This window comes from Rhinatrema bivittatum, chromosome 7 (assembly GCF_901001135.1).
Source record: "Rhinatrema bivittatum chromosome 7, aRhiBiv1.1, whole genome shotgun sequence".
NCBI lineage: Eukaryota > Metazoa > Chordata > Amphibia > Gymnophiona > Rhinatrematidae > Rhinatrema > Rhinatrema bivittatum.
In genome coordinates this window covers 178,018,700-178,045,293 of record NC_042621.1, presented here as the reverse complement: position 1 = coordinate 178,045,293, position 26,594 = coordinate 178,018,700, and the positions used below count along the sequence as shown (strand labels likewise).

The 26,594-nt window shown below is 43.5% G+C and overlaps 1 protein-coding gene across 7 annotated transcripts in view; it reads left to right on the top strand.

The window, feature by feature from the left end:
- KAT6B (lysine acetyltransferase 6B) overlaps positions 1–26,594 on the top strand; it is a 452,508-nt gene that overhangs the window by 306,364 nt on the left and 119,550 nt on the right. For 5 of the 7 annotated variants that reach the window (XM_029609550.1, XM_029609551.1, XM_029609552.1 and 2 more), the window contains one exon: positions 25,174–26,105. In XM_029609550.1, coding sequence (XP_029465410.1) covers positions 25,174–26,105 — 932 coding nt within the window. The remainder of the gene's footprint in view (positions 1–25,173; positions 26,106–26,594) is intronic. The other 2 variants (XM_029609555.1, XM_029609554.1) reach the window with 2 other exon arrangements.

The window sequence follows — 26,594 nt, the reverse complement described above, 5'->3', positions numbered from 1 at the left end:
TGTTAGCTTCCCATCAGATTCCTCTCCATAGCCCCTAAAGAGCATTCTCCACCTGTGGATATTTTCCTTTGGCAATTAAAAGCAACCTTAAAACTGGAGACTTCCCAAGAAACTGGGGCAACATTCCTCGGTTTCCTAAAGTATATGGAATCATCTAAGATGTTGGGACATATGCCTGTGTGTCTTCATTTTTCCAAGAAATGTGAACATCCCTGATCACTTCAGCTTATTTGGTGAACAGAAAGGTGGAATATAAATCAAATAATATCCAGAAAGCTTTGGGATATGACTATTGGCAACTTTTTCATGTGAGTTTAGTGGTTGAATCATCCCTCAGTATCAAGACTTATGTACCTGGTCCACCATAGGAGTTAGAGATTTGATAGTATTGGATGGCAGTTTTACCAGAGTGCTTGGCTAAATACCCACAAAAGATGATTAGGATTTCATAACCTATTACTTGAATCTGATATGGAATAATGTAGAGGACCTTGCCCGTTATGTTTTGTTTTGTTTTTTATTTTTATTTTTCAAATGTAACAACATATGTTTACAACGTAGCATATAAACATAATAAAGGCCTGCTATAAAAGTCTAGCTTCGGCAAACATATAAGTCATACAGTGCATACAGCGTATAGATTTTGTGTTATAGTCTATTTCCCCCTTCCCCAGTTCCCCGTCCCCCTAACAGTACGGTGTTCAAGAAGAGTGATTGGTGTCGAGTATAGATGGATATGTCTGTCTATTCCGCCAAGATGTGAACCGGTTCCATTGGATCAGGTGTTTTTTAATTTGTTGTCTGAGGGCTGTCAGCTTGCTGAGATACCATACTTTTGTCAGGCGTTGTAGAACCCGTGTATGAGAGGGTACTTCCCGCTTCTTCCATGAGCATGCAATCTCCGCTCTAGCGGCCTGAATAACCTGTTGTATGAGAGATACATTCTGCTCAGAGATTTCATGAGGATATATGTTGAGAAGGAAAATATCTGGTTTAAAGGGGACATGTACATACATTATGGCATATATGTCTAGTTATCATATCCCAATATGCCCAAATATCCTCACATTCCCACCAAATGTGTAGGAATGTCCCCTTTTCTCCACACTCCCTCCAACAAGTATCTGTACATAATGGATAATATCTATGTAGTTTCTCCGGGGTGAGAAACTACATAGATACGGTATAACATTTTGTAATTCTGCTCCATTATTAAAGCTGAGACTGAACATTTCTTAGCTGAGTTAAAACACGATAATCACTCTTGAGGATTCAGTTTGATATGCAGATCTTTCTCCCAGTGTAGAATGTGGGATGGCGGAGATTCTAAATCTTTATTGAGAATAATATTTCTCACAGGACAAGCAGGATGGTTGTCCTCACAAATGGGTGACATCGAGGATGGAGCCCACCACGGAAAACTTCTGTCAAAGTTTAAACAGAACTTTGACTGGCCCCTACTGGGCATGCCCAGCAAGGCACTGACCCTGCAGCCAGCAGGGGTCTCCCTTCAGTCTTCTTTTTTCCGCGCAGCAGTTGCCACGCGGTGAAAGGAGCTCCCTTACCACGTTCCTGACAGGAATTCGGTACTTTTCTTTCCGAAGAAAATTTGCCCCTCAGGGGTCTCCCTTCGACAAATTTTTGTCACCTTCGCGGAAACCGGTAAGTTTTTTGCCTTTTTCCTCGACTACCGTCGAATTTGGCCCTCGAGGCCTGTTGGCACTTGCCGAGCCCGCGACTAAATTTGGCCTTAAGCCATGGCAACGGGGTTCCGTCGATGTCCGGATTGTACCCGGACTATGTCAATCACAGACCCCCATAGGGTTTGTGTTTTGTGTTTGGGTAGTGAGCATGATGTCCTGACTTGCACCAAATGTGCCCTAATGACACCTAAGGGTCGCAAGGCCAGGATGGAGAAGATGGGGCTCCTCTTCCATGCACCCACCCCAACGCCATCGATAGCATCGACGTCATCGGAACCGGCACCGTCGAAATTGCACCACCATCGTCAACCCTCCGGTGACCGTCCACCATCGATGACTTCTCGGCCGTCGACTCCTGTCCCCTCCCCGGATGGGCGAGGAGACCGGAAGGACAAGCATCGCCATCGACGGCACAAGTCTCGGCCTGTCGAGGATCCACAGTCATCGACCTCTGAACAGGCCGAACCACCGACTAAGAGGCCTCGATCAGACTTGGCACCGTCCACGTCTCGTTCGCAGGCATCGAGGAAACCCTCACCCTCTCGGGGTGTGGGAGCCGTGATCCCACCGATTACGGTGGTCCCTCCGGCTCTGCCTCAGCCTCCCTCTCCCGTCGAGCCGGGTATTGTTACCCCTGGTCTCCGGGCTGAACTGGACCGGCTGGTCCAGGAGGCCATCGAGAAAGCGATGCAAAGATTCCAACCTCCATTGGCACCGTCTCCGGCACCGATTCCGGCACCGCCACCGGCATCGACCCTGGCACCGACTCCGCCACCGAGGAAGGAACCGACCACCGAACCTTTGGTGGAAGCGCTGGCACCGCTACTACAACGTATGGAGGCACTTGTACATGCCCTTCCATCGATGATTCCAGTAGCACCGACAGCACCATCGTCTCCGACTGGATTTTCATCGGCGGGAGAAACACCGTTCCTGATTCCCCCTTCCGGGGTGGTCCCATCGGTGCCTTCTCGTATATCTCCACCGATTTATCCTTTGGCTCCATCGGTTCCAAGACCGGCACCGACTCCATCGGCAGCACCGAAACCCTCGATGCCGTTCCCAGTACCGATTGTACCACTGGTTCCTCCAAGGTTTCCTTCGATGCCTTCGGATCCTCAACCAGGTCCATCGGGGCTTCAACCCCCAAGTGATCCCTATGATACCTGGGGTGATGTTACATCTTCTGACACAGATTTACCATCACCGCCTTCTCCTACAGAGAGTAGAAAAAGATCTCCTCCAGAGGATCTCTCCTTTATTAATTTTGTAAAGGAGATGTCCGAAATTGTACCTTTTCAGCTGCAATCTGAGACCGATGACAGACACCAGATGATGGAACTGCTTCAATTTTTGGATGCTCCAAAAATCATCGCTTCCATCCCCATTCACCAGGTGTTTCTCGATCTCTTAAAGAAAAACTGGGAATCTCCTTCATCTGTATCACCAGTTAACAAGAAGGCTGACTCCACATACCTCGTCCAGTCAGCACCAGGCTTTCAAAAGCCTCAACTGGATCATCGCTCTGTTGTGGTTGAGTCCGCACAAAGAAAGGCCAAGCGTCTAAAGCCACACTCCTCCACTCCGCCGGTCAAGGACAATAAATTCCTGGACAGTGTGGGATGGAAAGTGTACCATGGAGCTATGCTGATTTCTCGCATAGCCTCATATCAACTCTACATGACGCAATATAACAGAGCCATCCTTAAACAGATGCAAGATTTTGCTGACACATTACCTGACCAATACCAGCCACAGCTTCAGGCCCTTCTTAACAAAGGGTTTGAAGCAGGGAAGCACGAGATCAGAACGGCTTATGACATCTTTGATGCCTCCACAAAGGTTTCAGCTACTGCCATTTCGGCCAGACGTTGGGCTTGGTTAAAATCATCTAACCTTCGCCCAGAGGTCCAGGATCGTTTAGCGGATTTACCCTGCTTAGGGGACAATTTGTTTGGAGAACAAATTCAGCAAATTGTAGCTGAATTAAAAGATCACCACGAGACGTTAAAACAACTTTCTTCTGTTCCGTCTGAGGTTTCCTCCAAACAACCACTTAAGAAGGACTCTAAGAAGTCGTTCTTTCGGCCACGCCGTTACTACCCTCCATCGGCCAGGCCTCATCCAGCTCGATCCTCTACTAGGCCTCAGCCGCGTCAGCCTAGGAAACAAAGGCCTACTGTAGCCCCTCCTCCTGGGCCTGCGGCTGGCCTTTGACTCCCCTGTAGGGAACACATGCCAAACCCCTCTTCCAGACATTCCTGTAGGAGGTCGACTGTACCATATTCTACAACCTTGGTTGCAGATCACCTCAGATCAGTGGGTGCTAACAATTATCGCACAGGGTTACCACCTCAACTTCATAACTCTTCCGGCAGACTCCCCGCCTCTTCAAGCGTGGAGTCTATCCACCCATTTGGCTCAATTACAACAGGAAGTATCTCTTCTTCTGCAATCAAATGCTATAGAACCCGTTCCTCCTTCTCAACTATTCCAGATACTTCCTAATACCAAAGAAATCAGGGGGACTACGTCCCATTTTGGACCTTCGAGCCCTCAACAAATACCTTCAAAAAGAGAAGTTCAAAATGGTAACCCTAGGCGCGCTGCTCCCTCTGCTACAAAGAGGGGATTGGCTGTGCTCTCTCGACCTCAAGGACGCTTATACCCACATTGCGATCACACAATCCCATCGCAAATATCTGCGGTTTCTAGTAGGCCACGACCATTATCAATACCGTGTCCTACCTTTCGGTCTGGCTTCTGCCCCACGAGTCTTTACCAAATGTCTCGTAGTGGTAGCAGCATTCCTAAGGAAGGAAGGTGTCCACGTCTACCCCTACCTGGACGATTGGCTAATCAGGGCCTCCACCCAACAGATAGCTCAATCCTCCCTAAAATTGACAATTCAAACACTCCTTTCCTTAGGGTTTCTTGTCAATTACGAGAAATCTTGCTTAGTCCCATCTCAAACCTTATCCTTCATTGGGGCAGACTTGGACACCTTACAGGCAAAGGCTTACCTTCCTCTTCAGAGGGTCCACACCCTAATATCCCTGGCTCGCCAGCTCCAGTCTCAGAACACTGCCACGGCTCGCCAGTTCCTCATTCTCCTAGGACACATGGCATCCTCGGTTCAAGTCACTCCCATGACCCGACTAGCCATGAGAGTAACACAATGGACTCTACGACACCAATGGATTCAAGCTTTTCAGCCTCTGTCCTCCATAGTCACAGTCACGCAAGCGCTGCGCCTATCCTTAACCTGGTGGACGACTCAGGTCAACCTCCTTCAGGGCTTACCTTTTCTTCCACCGGATCCGCAAGTAATCCTAACCACCGACGCTTCTCACATCGGTTGGGGAGCCCATGTGGACGACTTTCAAACCCAAGGGTTATGGTCCAAAGAGGAAGCCGAACACCAGATCAATTTCCTGGAACTTCGAGCAATCCGCTATGCGCTCCGAACTTTCAAAGATCATCTATTTCATCAGATAATCTTAATCCAGACGGACAACCAAGTGGCCATGTGGTACATAAACAAGCAGGGAGGCACAGGCTCCTTCCTTCTGTGTCAGGAAGCTGCGCAGATCTGGGCGGAAGCCCTCTCCCACTCCATGTACCTCAGGGCCACTTACCTGCCGGGAGTAGACAATGTATTGGCAGACCAGCTGAGCCGTGTCTTCCAACCACACGAGTGGTCACTCGATCCTCTGGTAGCGACCTCTCTGTTTCACAAGTGGGGTTCTCCCTGCATAGACCTCTTTGCGTCCCCTCAGAACCACAAAGTGGACGATTACTGCTCTCTCATTCGGAGCCAGCACTCTCGGCCGAGAGATGCATTCTCCCTCAAGTGGACAACCGGTCTGCTCTATGCATTCCCTCCACTCCCTCTTGTGTCAAAGACTCTCGTGAAGCTACGCCAGGACGGAGGCACCATGATCCTGATAGCACCTTACTGGCCACGCCAAGTATGGTTTCCAATACTCCAGGATCTCTCCATCCGCAGGCACATTCCTCTGGGACAGGACCCGCATCTGCTTACTCAAAACGACGGATGCCTCCTCCATCCCAACCTCCAAGCCTTGTCCCTGACGGCATGGATGTTGAAAGGTTAGTCCTTCAACCATTTAACCTTTCAGATTCCGTTTCTCGGGTCCTGATAGCTTCACGAAAGCCTTCCACAAGAAAGTCTTACTCATACAAATGGAAAAGGTACACATCATGGTGCACTTCTCAGTCCCTTGATCCCCTTTCCTGTCCAATCTCCAAATTCTTGGACTATTTATGGCATCTCTCTGAATCAGGTCTTAAAACCTCTTCTATCAGAATGCATGTCAGTGCGGTAGCCGCCTTCCATAAGGGTATTGGGGGTAATCCTATTTCAGTACAACCCCTAGTAACACGCTTTCTTAAGGGCTTACTCCATCTAAAGCCACCCTTGCGTCCTCCGGCCCCATCCTGGGACCTTAACCTGGTTCTTGGTAGTCTAATGAAACCTCCTTTCGAACCTCTGCACTCCTGTGACTTGAAATATCTCACTTGGAAAGTGTTATTCCTTTTGGCTGTTACTTCAGCTCGCAGGGTTAGTGAATTACAGGCCCTAGTTACCTATCCGCCTTACACTAAGCTCCTGCAGCACCGGGCGGTACTCCGCACTCACCCTAAATTTTTACCTAAGGTAGTTTCGGAGTTTCATATCAATCAATCTATCGTACTACCTATCTTTTTTCCCAGGCCCCACTCCAACTCTGGAGAGCAGACCCTGCATACCCTAGACTGTAAACGGGCTCTAGCTTTTTACCTAGACCGTACAGTTTCTCACAGGAAGAGCACTCAATTATTCGTCTCTTTCCATCCTAACAAGTTAGGACAACCTGTGGGTAAGCAGGCTCTTTCTTCCTGGTTGGCGGACTGCATTTCTTTTTGCTATGAGCAAGCTGGCATTCCTTTTCAAGACCGTGTTAAAGCACACTCTGTGAGGGCCATGGCGACGTCAGTGGCACACCTTCGATCGGTGCCGCTTCCTGACATCTGCAAAGCTGCAACCTGGAGTTCTCTCCATACCTTTGCAGCCCACTATTGTTTGGACAAGGCCGGAAGACAGGACTCCATCTTCGGCCAGTCTGTCTTGCGTAACCTTTTTCCAACCTGATGTACCAACACCCTTCCACCTACCCGGTAGGGTGCGGATGCCCTTTCCCAAATTTCTCCTCAGTTGTTGTGCCTGCTGCACACCGTTGGGTACATTTGGTGCAAGTCGGGACATCCTCAGCTCGGTACTCACCCATTTGTGAGGACAACCATCCTGCTTGTCCTGTGAGAAAGCAAATGTTGCTTACCTGATGTAACAGGTGTTCTCACAGGACAGCAGGATGTTAGTCCTCACGAAACCCGCCCGCCTCCCGCGGTGTTGGGTTCGTTTTATTTTTACTTTCTAGGCACTGCCTGTAGTTTGAAAATCAGACTGAAGGGAGACCCCTGCTGGCTGCAGGGTCAGTGCCTTGCTGGGCATGCCCAGTAGGGGCCAGTCAAAGTTCTGTTTAAACTTTGACAGAAGTTTTCCGTGGTGGGCTCCATCCTCGATGTCACCCATTTGTGAGGACTAACATCCTGCTGTCCTGTGAGAACACCTGTTACATCAGGTAAGCAACATTTGCTATATCTTAGAAATTGCTTTTTAAAGTTTTTCTGCATGATCACAATAGCCCTCAAAGAGTGATTTACCCCTGCTTAAGTCTGTTCTCACCTCTTTTTGAGAGAAATAGTGACTTAATTTTATAAAGAAGTTATCTGTCTGTGGAAGCTGAAATTCCTCAGCAAGCTCAGTATAGTCTTTAAGTTTTCCCCTATTCCACACATGTTCAATACAAGTACAACCTTTATGAGCCCGCTGGTTGGCTATGCTCAATGAGTTTCCAGGTTTGAAAGCTTTATTGAAAAATATTGGAGATTTCATAAATAGGGCTCTATCGCCTACTATCTCCTTCTTCCATCTATCCCAAGTATTTAAAGTATGAGTTATAGTGGGAGCTATGCTCTTTGGTAGTCTTCGGGACTTGTGCAGTAGCCATACTAAGGATTGTGGTTCAATTCCCTCGAATATGTCCTTTTCCAGTTGCACCCAACGTTTATTGTTACCTTCTAAATGCCAATTGATAATGAAACGCAATTGTGCTGCTATATAATAGTAGAGTAAGCATGGGACCCCCAGACCCCCCTTATCCTTATAAAGACATAAAACTTTGCCACTAACCCGGGGGGGGGGGGGGGGTGGGCTTATTTCCATATGAACATAAGAAATTGCCATGCTGGGTCAGACCAAGGGTCCATCAAGCCCAGCAACCTGTTTCCAACAGAGGCCAAACCAGGCCCAAGAACCTGGCAATTATCCAAACACTAAGAAGATCCCATGCTACTGATGCAATTAATAGCAGTGGCTATTCCCTAAGTATAATTGATTAATAGCCATTAATGGACTTCTCCTCCAAGAACTTATCCAAACCTTTTTTGAACCCAGCTACACTAACTTCACTAACCACATCCTCTGGCAACAAATTCCAGAGCTTTATTGTGCGTTGAGTGAAAAAGAATTTTCTCCGATTAGTCTTAAATGTGCTACTTGCTAACTTCATGGAATTCCCCCTAGTCCTTCTATTATTCGAAAGTGTAAATAACCGAGTCACATCTACTCGTTCAAGACCTCTCATGATCTTAAAAACCTCTATCATATCCCCCCTCAGCCATCTCTTCTCCAAGCTGAACAGCTCTAACCTCTTCAGCCTTTCCTCATAGGGGAGCTGTTCCATCCCCTTTATCATTTTGGTTGCCCTTCTCTGTACCTTCTCCATCGCAACTATATCTTTTTTGAGATGCGGCGACCAGAATTGTACACAGTATTCAAGGTGTTGTCTCACCATGGAGCAATATAGAGGCATTATGACATTTTCCGTTTTATTAACCATTCCCTTCCTAATAATTCCTAACATTGTTTGCTTTTTTGACTGCTGCAGCACACTGAGCCGACGATTTTAAAGTATTATCCACCATGATGCCTAGATCTTTTTCCTGGGTGGTAGCTCCTAATATAGAACCTAACATCGTGTAACTACAGCAACGGTTATTTTGTGATAATTGATTAAAACATTGGATGGAGGAGGTTTGGTTGATGATTATGCACAGAATGAGTTCGCCCATGGGGGTTTAATACTCTAATATATGAAACCCTTCCTCTGTCCTTTTAAAAAAATTTTCCTGTTATAAATGTTGGCACTAGGAGTCAGAAGAGACTCCAGAGCCTATTGTGAAATTATTTAGATCATTGTATGACTCATTTTTTGAGCATATGTAGTGAGTATTGATTATGTGGATGAAAGATATTAATGGGGCATTAATTTTCGATTTGATAGTATAGTACAAATTCCCCATAAACTTTGGTGCTTTTGAGTTTTGGTATCCTACTGTAATATTGACACAATGAATGCACAGGCAATCACACATGTACCAACCCCATACAAATCTCTTGGCAAATAATTATTTAAGGACCAGAGAAAAAAAACATTTGTGGAAGTTATCCTCTTGCTTTTGAGGCCAATGTGTAAACCGAAAGCTAGGACAGGATGTCCAGTGATGTGCTTTTATATACCGAACACAGTATTGACACTTTAAATCACTGAAAACCATTCTACTTCTAGGTTTAACCACTGGGGGGTCAGTCTCCAAGGTAAAATCCAAAATTGCTCCCTTAAATTTAAAGGTGCAATGTGAGTGCCTCCTCTTGATGACTCTACAATGTGTTCTAGATTTCCCCACCTGAGATCACAGAATTGGTGGTTATGCTCTAAGCAATGAGCTACTATGGATGCCTGAACTTTGCTTAAATTGACACAACTTTTGTGTTCAGTGAGTCGAGTCTTGATGTTTCGTTTTGTGCATCTAATATAAACTTTATTAAATGGGCATTGGAGAAAGTATACAACATAGGATGATAGACAATTTGTGGCACCCAGCAAATGTATTACTTTGCCCATATTCGGATTGGTCCACTGTGTGCCAGTGATGGTCTGAGCTCAGAATTTGTAATTACCTCGCTTATTGCGACCAGGGGCAAACATGCTTTCACTGGTATCATAGGAGGTAATAGAGAATGCGCTACAGAATCTGGTATTTCTTTCTATTTTATAGGCAAACAGAGGCAGGGTGGTAAATATCGGGTGCAGTACTGGTATCATAGGAGGTAATAGAGAATGCGCTACAGAATCTGATATTTCTTTCTATTTTATAGGCAAACAGAGGCAGGGTGGTAAATACCAGGTGCAATGACAGTTTCAATGCTCACATTGAGCAATAAAGAGGAGGCAGTCACATTGTATGTTTAAATTTAAGGGAGCAATTTTAGATTTTTATTTTGAAGACTGTGACCCCACAGGGGTAAAACCTAGAAGTAGAATGATATTCAGTGATTTAAAGGGTCAAAACTATGTTCGGTATATAAAATAAAATCACCGGACATCCTGTCTTAGCTTCCGGTTTACACTTTGGAGTCAAAAGCAAGTTATGGCGATAGAGGTTTTTTTCTCTGGTTCTTTAATAATTATTTGCAAAGAGATTTGTATGGGGTTGGTACATGTGTGATTGCCTGTGCATTCATTATGCCAATATTACAGTGCGAACGTTTTGGATGTCAAAACCTTTGCGTGATTGGATGTGTTTTATTTGTTTTTAGTAAAAAGCATAAACACAATATCTAATGAAATTTCAAATAGAATGAAGAAGAAGCTGCTGTGACAAGACAATATCCCCCAGATGCAGACATTCGAAACACGGTCCCGTGTTGGGGAGTGCAACCTGCATATGTGACAAAAACAAGTGCATTTTAAATTGCAAAACAATCTTTAAAAATGGACATTGGCCTATGATTAAACAAAAGGCAAATAAAAGTAGATTAATACTGGGAGTGCCTATTATAGCGGCCACAGTAGATGGTTATTATTCATACCAGAACAAATTTTTGCTGTATTGTGCACTTGATCCATGCCAGCACTGTTGAATTATAAACTGGAACTTGAATCTCCACTGCTGTTTGAGTCATGAGATCAATTCATAAATGTGGTTTTAGCTCAGCTGATGAATGCCCCTTTTCAAACTACTTGACTTCAGTGAACTTCAGGCTTTAAGTGAACTATCTACCTTATCCTTCGTCTCTGTGAAAGGACTCATCAGTAGCAAATTAAGTGAATAAATGAATACTAAATACCGGTACTGCTGAGAGCTTTACCAGCATTTAGTGTGCAGCCAGTAGAGAAAGAAAGAGCCTTTATTCTTCCTGCTGGCTTAGAAAAACACTTTGGGGCGTAGCTGGTAGGAGTGGGAAACAAGTAGGGTTGGGGGAGTATGAATTTTGGGGGCGAGGGAGGACCCACTGGCTACAATTTTTCATTTATTGCGGATGGATAGAGGGGGAATCGGCTGTTTCTCAGCTGCTTTTGTTTTTGCGGTTATCTAGCTAACTTTAGTCCTTGGGTTTTTACCAGCTAGAGTTAGACGGATACCTTTACCTGGCTACTGCTGATAATCAGCACTTGCTGGGTAAATATAAACCACACCCTTGGAATGCCTCTTCCCTCCATGTCCCTTTTTTGCCAGCTTTTAGCTGGGCAATGACTTATACAGTTAAAACTTACCCATTTAGCATGGTGGGAAATTGAAAACTCAGGGTTTGTCCATCTAAGTCTCAAACTTAGCTAGGCAAACCCCTTTGAATATTGACCTCTTAGAATTTATTTTTTGTTTCATTCATGCTTCATGGTATATATGACTGACACTTTAACAGGTTTAGATCTATTAGCTTGCTTTGCCCCACTTTGCAATTGATCATTATATTATACTTTATTCAAATTTTCTCAAAGTGAACTGGAATTGAATCGGTTGGTTCAAAATGTATGTACTGACCCAGATACTGATTCTTTATTGGCTTATTCTGGATCCAAACCAGAACAACTTACGTTGCAGCTGAAACTAGACTGAAACTGTACTAAAAATGTAATTTTTTTACACACTGCTTAGGGCCATGTTTCAAAGTTCATACTATTTGGGCAATGGTGGTATTAGATCTCAATGTCAAGTCACTTACTACTGAAAAGATATACAAGGCTGCAACTTGGCATTCTTTCCATACCTTCACCAAACATTCTTGCCTTGATACATCATCTGGATTCAAGATTGAATTATTGGTGTTTCATGTTCAAATTGATCTCAGGGTAAAAACCCAAGTTGTATCTTCCTAGGTTCATTTTTTTTTTCCAGTGGATGTTTTCTTTACTTTTGTGTTATTTAATAAAAATGTCTATTAAAAATATGCCAAAATCATGTATTTTGTTATATTGCTTATTTTATTCTTTTGATGAAGACAATCCTTAGCTCAGAGCTTACCAAACCTTCCCTTGTGACCCCACCGCCAGTTGGGCTTTAGGAATATCCATAATGAATGTGTATGATATAAATTTGTATACACTGAAGATCCAGTATATGCACATTTATCACATGCATATTCATTGTGGACATCCAAAAGATTCATCTGGCTGTGGGGTCCACAGGACAATTTTGCAAAGCCCTGGCTTAATTATTTCATTCCATATTTCTGGATCCCTTGAGGACATTTATCCTCAGAGAGAAAGAAATGAGTTACCTGTAGTATGTTCTGATAGCTGGCATCTCAATAGAGTCACACAAATATCCTTATCCCAGGACAAGCAGGATGATAGTCCTCACATATGGGTGGCATCAACAGATGGAGCCCTGGTACGGAAAACTTCTGTCAAAAGTTTCTAGAAACTTTTGGCTGGCAGTGTGGGCCTACTGAGCATGCCCAACTTACCATGATATTCTCAGCCACAGGGGTCTCCCTTCAGTCTCTATTTTTTTTTCCGCCTTGCTGTAGCAAAGCAGATCAGGAGCTCTGGAAAAAAATTCCCTCATATTTCTCAAGGGAAGAAAACTTTCTCAGTCACATTTTCATTCACATTTTTCTTCATAATTGGGTCTCCCTTCGACATAGTCTTGGTGAATACATATTTTGGTTAGTTTTTGGTTGATTCCAGTCACCTCACTATCTATTCCCGCCGGTCATCGACCATTATTAGGCCATAACTTTATCATGGCCTCCGGCTTTAAAAAATGTCCAGATTGTAACCGGACTATGTCCATTACTGACCCACATTATGTATGTGTTCTGTGCCTGGGATCAGGCCACGACGTCCGGGCTTGCTCAACCTGTGCCCAGATGACACCGAAGGGCAGGCATGCCCATTTGGATAAGATGGAAGAATTGTTTAAAAAGATTCCATCGTCGACGTCGTCCCCAAGGGTAACACCTCCCTCGGTAACTAAACATCGAGGTGAAAAATGAACCGATGACCGTCAGTCACCGGCACCGTCGATATCCTCGATAGCATCTTCTTCAGCATCGAAGGGTCATCGAGAAAAGAAGCGGCATCGCCACTGATCCATCGACCCAGCGGATCGAAATCCATTGAACCGATGCCAAAGAAGATCCGTGTACTAGAGCCAACTCCACCAGCTGTACACAAGGAACTGCGGCGCTCTCCACTGGGCTCGGTGTCAGAGGATGTGCCACCACGAATCATCGTGGATGTGCCAATAGCGCCAGCGATACCTTCCCTAGTGGCAGTGGACAATGCCCCGGTTTCAAGGGAAGAAGTGATTAATTTAGTCCAACAAGCCGTCGTCGAGGCTTTAAGGAATCTACAGCCTCCGACAGTACCATCGGTAATGACACCGGCATCGGCATTGGACCAGTCCATTTTTCAGCCTTTGCTGAATAGACTCGATGCCTTGATAGGAGCTTTTCTTCTGGCACCGATTCCATCAATGCAGCCATCGATGCCGATACACCCACCGGTGGCTCCAGCCATCCCGATTCACGGATCATCGGATGAGGACGGTAGAGACTCCGATTCTGCCCCAGGACCATCAGGGCTTCATCAACATTGAGTTCCGAAGACACCCTCGATGCCTTTCAAGGATCCATCGATGCCAATACATCCAGGTCTATCAGGGGATACACGGAATCGATTTCCACCGATGCCATTGAGGCCCATCGGTTCCCCATCGATGCCAAAACACATACCAACAAAAGCTGTGTTTAAATCAAAGCATCATATACAACCAGAGGACCCTGACTCCCCTTATCATCCTCAATATACTCCTTGAAAGATGTTGACACAGATTCTGAGTCAGAGGAACTGCAATCAGAGCCCTCTCCACCAGAGGAGAGAAGGAAATCCCTCCAGAAGATTTGTCATTTACAAATGTTATTAAAGAAATGGCAGATACTATACCTTTTGAATTGATCACAGAGGAGGATACCAGACATAAGGCCCTAGAAGTCCTGCAGTTCGTGGATGCACCGAAGGAAATAATGGCTATCCCAATCCATGAAGTCCTTTTGGAACTACAACAGCGAATGTGGGAACATCCCTGCTCAGTCCCAGCAGTAAATCGGAGACCAGATGCCACTTATTTAGTGCAGCATGCTCCAGGGTATCAAAAACCCCAACTACCTCACCATTCGGTAGTTGTAGAATCTGCTCAAAAGAAGGCCCGAAAGCAAAAACCTCATTCCTCTGTTCCACCAGGGAAGGAGCAACGCTTCTTAGATACCTTAGGGAAGAAGGTCTATCATTGCAGCATACCAGCTGTATATGACACAATAGCAAAGAAACTTGTGGAAACAAGTACAGGGTATTGTGGACAACCTTCCACAGCAACATCAACTACCTTTGGCTACGATAGTTGAAAAAGGATTGGAATCTGGCAAACACAAGGTGAGAGCTGCTTATGACGTGTTCGAAACATCAGCTCATCTATCTGCCTCTGCAATAAATGCAAGAAGATGGGCCAGGCTCAAGGCCTCGGACCTCAGGCAGGAGGTCCAAGAATGGCTAGCAGATCTCCCTTGTGTTGGAGACAATCTTTTTGGAGAAAAGATTCAAGCTATGGTATCTCAGCTGAAAGACCATCATGAGACACTCCTTCAGCTCTCCAAATTGCCAGCAGATCAGCCATCCTCCCTAAGATGGCCAACTCGCAGGGACACGAGTCGACCCTTCTACAGACCTAGAAGGTACTACCCACCTGCCTCTTCAGCACGTCAGTACCGTCCCTCACAGAGAGGATGTCCATGTCAGCCGAAACAACAAAAAACCCAGCCACCACCCCAAACTGGACCAGTGGCAGATTTTTGAACCGAGTCAAGAGAACAGCAGCCTCTTTCTAAACCCTATGCCCTTCCTACCGGTCGGAGGTCGACTTCATTATTTCCAACACCAATGGAGTCTCATCACAAAAGACCAATGGGTATTAGCCATACTAAATCGGGGATATCGCCTAAAATTCAAAACAATACCCCTGCATTCTCCTCCCACTCCACTTTAGACAAACATAGTCATCACACCTCAACTCCAAGTAGAACTCTCTACTTTGCTGACTGCCAGGGCCATCGAACCAGTTCCCTGGTCTCAACAAGCCACGGGGTTCTACTCCCGCTATTTCCTCATTCCGAAGAAAACAGACGGCCTTCGTCCTATCTTAGACCTCTGCAATCTCAACAAATTTCTTCACAAAGAAAAATTTCGAATGGTATCCCTGGGAACCATCCTTCCATTGCTTCAAAAGGGAGATTGGCTCTGTTGTCTAGATCTTCAAGACACTTATGCTCACATACCAATTTCCATACAACATCGCAAGTACCTATGATTCGTAGTGGGAAGAAATCATTACTAGTATCGAGTCCTACCATTCGGCCTAGCCTCTGCCCCTCAAGTATTCACAATATGCCTAGCAGTGGTGGCCGCACATCGAAGGAAAAACAGTATTCATGTTTTTCCATACCTAGACAATTGGTTAATCAGGAGTCCATCCAGACAGGAAGCTCTCTCTGCCCTGAAAACCACAATAACACTATTGCACCTTCTGGGATTTCTCATCAATTATCCAAAATCACACATCGCGCCATCTCAACTCCTCACATTCATCAGAGCAGACCTCGACACCACAGTGGCGAAAGCTTCTCTTCCAAGCGACCATGCCGACAATCTGGCACGCTTGGCAAACATTATAATTCATCACCAGTTCGCATCAGCCCATCAAATTCTAGTGCTGCTAGGACACATGGCCTCGACAGTACATGTCACTCCTATGGCAAAGTTAGCCATGAGAAGAACCCAATGGACTTTGAAATCTCAATGGTTACAAGCTTTCCAGCCACTGTCGTACACAATTCAAATCACCCACCAGCTATGCCTATCACTCCACTGGTAGACAAATCAAACAGCATTGAAAGCTGGTCTCCCATTCCAACAGGCAAACCCGCAAGTCATCCTGACTACAGATGCCTCCAACCTTGGATGGGGAGCTCACATCAACAACCTTCAAACACAAGGGACGTGGACGACGCTCGAGAAGCAGTATCAGATAAACTTCTTGGAACTTCGAGCGATGTGATATGCCCTTTATGCCTTCAAAGACTGCCTCTCAAACAAGACTATGCTGATACAGACAACACAGTAGCAATGTGGTACATAAACAAACAAGGAGGCACAGGCTCTTATCTACTATACCAGGAAGCAGTACAGATTTGGGCTTGGGCTCTAGAGCATTCCATACATCTCCAAGCAACTTATCTGGCGGACATCAAAAACATCCTAGCGGACGATCTCAGTCGACATTTCAATCCCCACAAATGGTCGCTGGACCCAAGTGTAGCGAGCAAAATCTTTCAACGCGGGGGTCACCCAACCATAGACCTCTTTGCGTCCAAACTGAACCACAAAGTAGAAAGGTTCTGCTCCCTCCACAGACGTCAACAAACAGTCCCCAGGGACGCATTTGCTCGCCCCTGGAACACAGGACTTCTATATCCGTATCCTCCAATTCCACTCATAGCGAAAACTCTCGTGAAGCTACAACAGGACAAGAGGGACAATGATCCTCATAGTCCCATACTGGCCTCGACAAGTATGGTTTCCCATACTCCTCGACCTCTCGATCTCACAACCAATCCGCCTGGGCACAGAGCCCACTCTCATAACTCAGAATCAGGGCAAGTTGCGTCATCCCAACCTGACAACTCTTGCCCTAACAGCTTGGATGTTGAAAGCTTAATTCTGCAACCACTTAATCTATCAACACAAGTCTCTCAAGTTCTGGTAGCTTCACGAAAGCCTTCCACATGTAAATCCTACCACTTTTAAGTGGACTAGATTTACAAAATGGTGCACGCAAAAAAGTATAGAACTTTTCTCCTGCCCCACTTCTTCTTTACTAGGTTACCTATACCACCTGTCGGATTCTGGTCTCCAGGCGTCCTCTTTAAGGGTACACCTGAGTGCCATAGCGGCATACCACAAGGAATAGGGGATGCGCCAATAACAGCACAACCCCCTAGTAAGTAGGTTCATGAGAGGCTTACTTCACCTTAAGCCTCCCATTGACCACCGGTCACTGAATGGGACTTGAATTTAGTATTAACAAGGCTCATGCGCTCACCGTTCGAGCCTCCACACTCTTGTGAAGAAAAATTCCTTACATGGAAAGTGCTTTTCTTAGTAGCCATTACATCGGCTAGAAGGGTCAGTGAGTTGCAAACTCTCGTCACATACTCACCTTACACAAGGTTCCTGCATGACAGAGTAGTCCTTCGCACTCACCCCAAATTCTTACCAAAAGTGGTAACAGACTTTCATATCAGTCAGTAGTCTTGCCTACGTTCTTTCCAAGACCTCACTCTCACCAGGGAGAGAGAGTCTTACACACCTTGGACTGTAAACGTGCACTAGCTTTTTACCTAAACCGCATGGTGGTCCATAGGAAATCCACCCAACTCTTTTTGTTTCTTTTGACAAAAATAAACCAGGAGTTGCGGTAGGAAAACAGACTCTCTCCAACTGGTTAGCAGACTGTATTGAATTCTGTTATGAAAAAGCACACATTCCTCTCCAGGGGCGAGTAAAAGCACATTCAGTAAGGGCTATGTCCACATCAGTAGCACACTATCGTTCAGTGCCCATTTTTGACATATGTAAAGCTGCAACATGGAGTTCCCTTCACACCTTTGAGCTCATTATTGCCTGGACAAAGAAGGACGACAAGATTCAGCCTTTGGACAATCTGTCTTAAATAACTTATTTCCAGTATAACTCCAACTCCTTCTACATTCATCCTGCTGTGATTCAGGCTGCCTCATTTTTTCCAGCAGTACACCAGTACACCAGTACTTGTTGCACAAGTTGTATGCTGTTGGTATAATATAAGAATGACTCAGCCTGTAGCTTGCTAATCACCCATATGTGAGGACTATCATCCTGCTTGTCCTGGGATAAAGCAAAATTGCTTACCTTGTAATAGGTGTTATCCCAGGACAGCAGGATGTAGTCCTCACAGAACCCACCCACCTCTCCACGGAGTTGGGTCCGACATGTTTTATTATTTTATTTTTTTAGCTCACGCATATTGCGAGACTGAAGGGACTGAAGGGAGACTTCTGTGGCTGAGAATATCATGGCATGCTGGGCATGCTCAGTAGGCCCACAGTGCCAGCCAAAGGTTTCTAGAAACTTTTGACAGAAGTTTTCCGTACCAGGGCTCCATCTGATGATGCCACCCATATGTGAGGACTACATCCTGCTGTCCTGGCTTAACACCTATTATAAGGGAAGCAATTTTGCTTTCTCTTCCCTCCCTCGATCCTCTTACCTCACCGCCACTGTTTACTTAATTCCTAGGTCTTTATCTAACTGGGAACTTGGGAGGTGGTTGGCAGTGATGATTGTGTAGGTGGTTTCCTGTGCATGCGTGGCACCTTTGCTAGAAAGCTCTGAAATATTCTCTGCATGTGACACAGGTCCCATGATTGGTTTGTGATAGTCCACTGAGATGCTAACCATCAGGGAACAAATATTACAGGTAAGTAATATTTCTACCTGTGTAAGATATGGTATTAGGCTAGAAAATCTATACCCTTAAGGTCTGAGAAGAGGATAGAAACTCTCACACTAATTACTATTTTGCTAGTAGAAATAACAAAAGGCAGACAACTAACAGAGCTCAGAAATATAGATATAAAAAAAATTAAAAACTAAGGTATTTATCTTTTTCTTATTTCCAGTGGACCCTCATCAATTTAACCTACAGTTATTATTCTTCTGTTTCTCATAAGTGTACCTGTTGGGGTTTCATTTATATGAACAGAACTGGCACAATGTGTGCATGCTTATCCCCTTCATTTCCACTGTCTTTATCCCTAGAATTTAGATCAGCAGTTGGTAACTGCTGACTGCATAGCCTTAACCCCTTTTTGCCAGGTACAGTATAGCTCTCTGTCCCACCGTGCAGGCATTTTTTTAAAATTACAGGCTGGTAGTCCTCCTATTAAGTTCATGATGTGCATGTGGCTGCTCTTCTTCCTCCCAACCCTCCAGGGGAGATGAAATGTCAGTGAGATGAGAGGAGGAGGAGGCAAAAGGGATATCAACTCATTCCCCCTCTCCCCGTCAGAGGAAACAGAATGTGAGTGAGGAGGACCTTTTCCTTTCATCAGGAATGAAAACACCCCTAGTAGTAATGATATTACTTTTTTTGGCACTTGACCAGAAAAGGTTGCCGAATCATTATTTATATAATTTAATACATTCCGCCCCCCCCCCCCCCCAAATAACATTCTAATAATTGCATATGAGTAAAAGTAATTTTTCCCATTTGTAGATATATAATGAGGTAGATCTTCAAAACATACGTGCGCGCGTACTTTTGTTCGCGCCACCGGCGCGAACAAAGGTACACCAGATTTTATAAGATACGCACGTATCTTATAAAATCCGGGGTCGGCGCGCGCAAGGCTGCACAAAATCGGCAGCCTGCGCGTGCCGAGCCGCGCAGCCTGCCTTCGTTTCCTCTGAGGCCGCTTCGAAATCGGAGCGGCCTCGGAGGGAACTTTCCTTCCGCATCACCCCACCTTCCCCTCCCTTCCCCCTCCCTTCCCCTATCTACCCCACCCCCCAGCCCTACCTAAATCCCCCCCACTACCTTTGTTGGGCAAGTTACGCCTGCTTGAAGCAGGCGTAACTTGCGCATGCTGCCCCGGCATCCCCCGGCACAGGCCGCAGTGCCAGGGGACTCGGGACCGCCCTCCTGGCCCGCCCCCGAACCGTCGCCATGCCCCCCGGACACGCCCCCAGACACGCCCCCTCCCACCCCTTTTACGAAGCCCTGGGACTTGCGCGTGTCCCGGGGCTTTGCGCGCGCCGACGGCCTATGCAAAATAGGCGCGCTGGCGAGCGAGTGCCCTGCACACAGGGGATTTAAAATCTACTCCACTATGTTTTAGAGCTAGAAATCTGCAGAGGAACATATCAACTTGATTGATTTTTGAGTGGATCAAATCATCTTTAAACATAAATGTATTTTGCTCAGCAGTTTGATCCTTCATCTCCTTTAGATTTCCAGCTGAATCAGCCTAGTACAGGCTGATTTTTGACTCATCATGAGCCTTCATTAGCAACTGTTTAGTGGTTTTCCCTATTTTTTCAATTTAACCTTCATTAAATGTAAATCTTATGACAAAATGATATTAATAACGAAAATCATGACAATGTTTAGATATATCAGCAAGAAATAACACTATGAAAAAGCAAGCATTTACATAATCTAGTTCACATTTAATACCGGGGACATTCAAATAGAAGCAATAATATGAAGAAGAAAAATAGAGGGATAGAGGTTAAATCTATTCTTAACTTCCTTTTAATTTTCACTACAGCGTAAACATCACAGCAGTTTGGTGCAACATTCATTTAATGTTCATAACATATTTATCATCTAAGTTTAAGGTATCACTAAATCTCTTCCTCCTTTGTTACTGTAAACTTTTCCTTTTAATCATTTTTTGTGCCACCTCTCCATACTTCCGCTCACGCTCATTTGTCCCTCATTTATATGTTTCCTCTGCCCCAATCATTTTGCTGCCTTTTCTCACCCATCATCCTACTCGCCATCCTGCTGAGTGACCCATATCAGCTAAGGCTTGTACTTCTCATACGATGATTTATAGAAACCTTTTCATGCTGCCACATAATCTTTCCTAACTTTATTTGCCAGTTGTACATACAGTCTCTCCAACTACATTAAATCTACCGTTTTATCTTTCCAAATGTATTTAGATGAGATATACAAATATGGCAATAAGGCAAGTAAAATGTTAGACTGATGAAACGTTCTCCCAATTTTTAACCCCTCCTATCCAGCCTGGCCATTTCAGTGACAGTCCTTAGCTATGTATTACGGACTGTGATGCTTTTTAGAACCTGGTTTATATGTACCCTAAATGTGGCCTCTGGGTGTTGCCATTGTGTGATGACCTGAGACTCTGGCGTTGCATGTTGTCTCTACCTCATCTCCAACCCTAGCCAATCTGAGGAACAAAAACCAAGCTTGGGAATGGATCCCAGATTTTCCACATAGCAACACTTGCTGCCAGTAAACCACTGACATTTTTATATAGGATGCAGTTTCCAAAAGCCATTTACATGGGTAAACACTGATTTACTTGGGTAACCTGACCGTCTGAAAATTGCTCAGCTCTTACCCAGCTTATTTTAAGCAAGATAAGAGATAGATGGGTCTGGGGGCTTATTTAAGTCAGATGATGTTAGAATTTCTAATTATCCACATGTTATTTTCAAGGGGAAAAAGGAATGTGAAGAAAAAGTAGGTGCAGATCTCTGTGATAAGGATTTTGCCTAGGCAGTTTTCAAAAGGAAAATTTTCCCTTTGAAAATTGGTGCAAAACTTGTAGGCAACAATACCCATGGACTTTACACCAGTGCATCTCATTTTGACTAGAAATCAAGTTGCTTAGTGGGACCTGAAGGGAAGAAAGAGTTGTACATGGCATACATAAGCTAATGGTAGGATGTCTTCCTTGGTCAAATTCACAGCAGCTATGTGACCAGTTTGGATAAGCAGTGGGGACAAATGATCCTTTATGTGGGATTTGTTAGTGTACAAATTTCACCATTTCAAGGAAGGATACTTATTCAAAAACATACTCCAGTTTCAGTCCACAGCATACAATGACCTTGGAACTTTTTATTTGCTTTTGAATAGAACTAAATATATTTGCCTTGTGCTGCCATTACTGGTACAGCCATTCCTTGCAATAGACTTTGTAAATATACTGCTCTGGGGTGAGCAAGTAATGATATAAGGAACTGAGTCATAAAAGTGGAAGATGGGGAGGAGATAGGGTAATGACAGCGGCCCATTTTTTAAATTTTATTTCACATATTGGATTTCTCTCACACCATAATGTTCTTGGCAAGCATAGAATTATAGCATTTCTAGTTCCACACATTGGACCAAAGACATAAATAACACTCAACATATTCACAAATAAATCAGCTCATTAAACTACAGACAATATGTAAATAATAATTATACCCAACAAAATGAAAAGCTAAAATACATTATTCAAAAAAACAATCCTACTTTCCAACTGCCATAACGTGTCCCAGTGTTAAAACAAGATCTCCTCCTAAACCTGGCTAGCAGCCTCACCAGACTACCATCTCACCTCTCCCAATTAGCCCAACAAAAATCCCTTTCCAAGCAACCCCAACCACCACCTTAGTGGCAGATCAAAAACTCCCCAGTGATCAACCACAAAAATCTCCAAATTTAACACTGGTAAACAATTTTTTCTTTATATAATTTTGGGTAATTACCCCAAATCTAACAATCCCCCATTTGTATTCAAGATCACAAATGATACCTTCAGGCTAATCCATTTCTAATTAAAAATAATCTGTTGGCATTGTTTTAGCTACTCGATTATACAAAACTGTGAACTGAGACTTAAATTTGTAGAATAAACAGTTTATTTTTTAATTAACAATTCTATCAGAAAATAACTTGCCATTATTTAACATTTTGTTTAATCTACAGTGGTTAAATATCTTAACACACATTTGTGTTACATTAGCTACTTGTACTGGTTTATGCATAAGATTTAAAATCTTTCCTACTGTCTTCTGTGAACAATCACCCTTTACTTCGCTTTGGGGTATACTGTCATTTTGCTATTCATGTTCAGCTACGTCATTACTTACTTCAATGCAAACTTGGTTTTTAGCATGCCCTCTGCTTACTGCTTATTATCTGTATCGTTCTTAACCCATTTATATGATGTCTTTGATTGTTATTTTATGTATGCAGCCCATTCACATTTCACTTTTATCTATGCCCCAGTAGCATAGGTTAGGGTTCTTCAGCGTGGAGAAGAGATGGCTAAGAGGAGATATGATAGAGGTTTATAAAATCATGGGTGAGGTTGGAATAGGTAGAAAGGGAACAGTTATTTTCATTTTCAAATAGCATCACTGCTAGGGTTCAATCCAGGAAACTAGCAGGTAGCAGATTTAAAAGAAGCTGGAGAAAATATTTTTTCACTTAACGCTCAAGCTGTAGAATTTGTTGCTGGAGCATGTGGTCAAGGTATCTAGCATAGCTGTTTTAAAAGAGTTTAGAACAGGTTCATATAGGAAAAATCCATTAACAATTATTATCCATGTGCACTTGGGGACCCTGGAATTGGATCTCCTCTTTGGGATCTGCCAGGTCCTTCCTAATCACCCAGATTGCTCACCATCAGAGACAGGAAGCTAGGCTCACTGGATCGTTTGTCTTAAGTTTAATTTTTATCAGCTGTTATGTTTTATATTTGATTATCATTGTTTAAATGAAATAAGCTGTGATTTATGCAGTCATATATGTATGTATATACTTCATGTGTTAAGCCAATTTTTAAATTCTTATTTAAAATACATCATAATTTACAGAGAAACATGCTTCTTATTTATTCTTACCACCCATCTGCAATATTTTGTAACTTTAAACAAAACTATGTCTTCAGAAATTTAAAAAATGAAAAAAAAAGCCTGATTGGGAAAATACTGTAGGATACATGTTTTAGAGCAAAATTGTGAATTTTTCTTTCATGCAAATTAATCTTTTTTTTTTTTTTTTTTTAGACTTTTTATTTATGCGTTTTCAAATACAATATTCAAGAATAAACTTGATACAGAAAGCAACAGCAATTAATAAAATAGGCAAAATAAATCCTGGATAATAGAAATCCACATTCTAATCCAAGACCTCAATACAAGGATCCAATTCACAATCTAAGAAAGAAATGTATAAGGAGACTGTAACAGCACTTCAAAAAAAAAAAAGGACTACCATTTCAATTGGAGAGCCTTTATACAACCTATCAGGGGAATTCAATGGCAGCAGGAATCAAAGATTCGTCTTGCTGGGGAATTTGGTCACTTAGAAAATGAGATAACTGAGAGGGCTGAAAAAATATATGATACATCTTTATATTTGATATAGCATTACCCAGGAACTTCAGCATTGTGCAGTTATTCTTTGATGAAGTTCTTCCTCGTAGTAACTTAAGAGCTACTATTATATCTTCCATTCTAGCATTTAAATACATGTGGGTAATTGTATTACTTTCCCCATGGTAGAATCCACATTGTAGACTCCTGCCAGACCATCTACTTAAAGTAAGCAGGCAAAACCTGGCACCCAGGATGTCCTAGAAATAACTACAGTACCTGAATATAATCCGCTTTGAAGTGCTGAAAAGCAGAATATAAAAAAAATCCGATAAATAAATAATGGGTAACTAGTTCATGACACTATGGCTTACACAGATTGAATACAGAAACTGCCCTAGATTCAAGTTTCTGCTTTTTGATGGGAAAAAAGGGAAGGATCTTTGTTACCATTTATCTTCCACTCTCTGCTGCTGCTCTCCCTCTCCAGATTGCATTCCTGGCTGATTCAGGAGATCTTGCAAGCCTTAGGGCTGGAGGAGTGATTCCTCCAAGGGTGCACCCTCTGCATCGCTTATTGGCCGTTGGGGCAGCTTTCTTCCCTTCTGTCCAGGCCTCAGCCCAACACCCCCAGGTTACAGTTTTCTATCCATTTTTTCAAGGGTCTCAGTTTGTGTTGAGTTTTAATATGTGAAACATTTATTTTTCATTTATTTTATTTATTTATTTATTTATTTTTAACTTTTATATACCGACATTCTTGCATTAAATGCAAATCATGCCGGTTTACAGTGAAACAGAAAAAGCAGGAAAAAATTCCTTAGTCGAATACAATGAAACAGCTTATTTCTTCTGATTACTGTGGTTTAGTCAATGAACATTACCTAGAAATAAGGGGTTTCTTTACTAGAGATATATAAATATGAAATATCACATTTCAGGTTATTTATGGATTCATATAAAAGATGAAATAATTTTTATATAGAATTGCATCGCAACAAGCCCTTTTCCATTGCAAATAATTTTTAATTCTTATTTAATTCTCCATTTTTGCCTAGGTCTGTAACCAGTGATGATGGATCCATGAGTGCATTCACAGGAAGGGGGTCACCTGGTAGGGGTCAAAAGACTAAAGTCTGTACCACACCTTCATCTGGTCATGCTGCATCTGTGAAGGACTCAAGCAGCAGATTGGCTGTTCCAGACCCCTCTTGGCCTGGTGCCACCACCACCAAAATCACCACCACCTCCACCTACATATCTGCCTCTACACTTAAAGTTAACAAGAAAACCAAAGGGCTTATTGATGGCCTTACTAAGTTTTTTACTCCATCACCTGATGGTCGCAGATCACGTGGTGAAATAATAGACTTTTCAAACCACTATCGTCCAAGGAAAAAGCTCTCTCAGAAACAGTCATGCACTTCTCATTTGTTGGCTACAGGTACCACACAAAAGTTAAATCCCCTACCTTCTTCACTTTCAACCCCAACCACTCTCTCTGGTCAAAGTCCAACTTCACAAAAATCCAGCACTTCCACCTCTTCTAACTCTCCCCAAAGTTCTTCCAGTCAGTCAAGTGCACCCTCCTTTAGCAGCCTTCCTAATAACAGTCAGCTAAAGGGACTTTTTGATGGACTGTCTCATATATATGCTACTCAGGAACAGTCACGAAAAAAGGGACACCCGAGTTATGCACCACCCAAGCGTATGCGTCGAAAGCCTGAGTTATCCACATCAAAATCTAATGCCCATTTTTTTGGAAAAAAAGATATTAGAAATAGGTTTATATCTCATTCCTCCACCTCTGGGTGGGCGATGTGTAGAGGACGTGCTTTTAAAGCTATTGCTCACTTCAAGCGAACAACTTTCCTTAAAAAGCACAGGATGCTAGGCAGATTAAAGTATAAAGTGACCCCTCAGATGGGGACCCCCTCACCAGGGAAGGGGAACTTGGCAGACGGAAGGATTAAACCTGATCAGGATGATGGTAAGCAAAGGTCAAAGCTCCAAACAAACCTGTGTCCCCTCCAAAAAAAAAAAAAAAAAAAAAAAATTCTTATTTTGTCACATAGGTCTTAGCTATTTCTTTTGTTCTTATTTCACTTTCTTGTGAAAGCAAAGACACTTTGACCTTTTCTCTAACGCTAACTAAACTTCCAGAAGAAATTTTATTTTCAACTAATACTATCCCACCTTTTTGTTTTGCATTTGTAGTGACACTAGGAATCTAAAATGCCTTCATAACATTGCTTATGGCTTTTGTAGAAGCGCATGAGTTAGCCACTTTCATACTACTTCTTGTAACTTCCGCTTGCCCCTCCCCCCCGCCCACCCTGAGCTGTAGTGCTGTCACTCTGTGTGCTGTCACTGCTTCTGACAGGCATTGCAACTCTTCATCTTCACTTTCTGCTCCATTGCTTTTTCATGACAAATATCATCCTGCTAAAATCTCAGCAAACTGATTTGTACCTTCTTT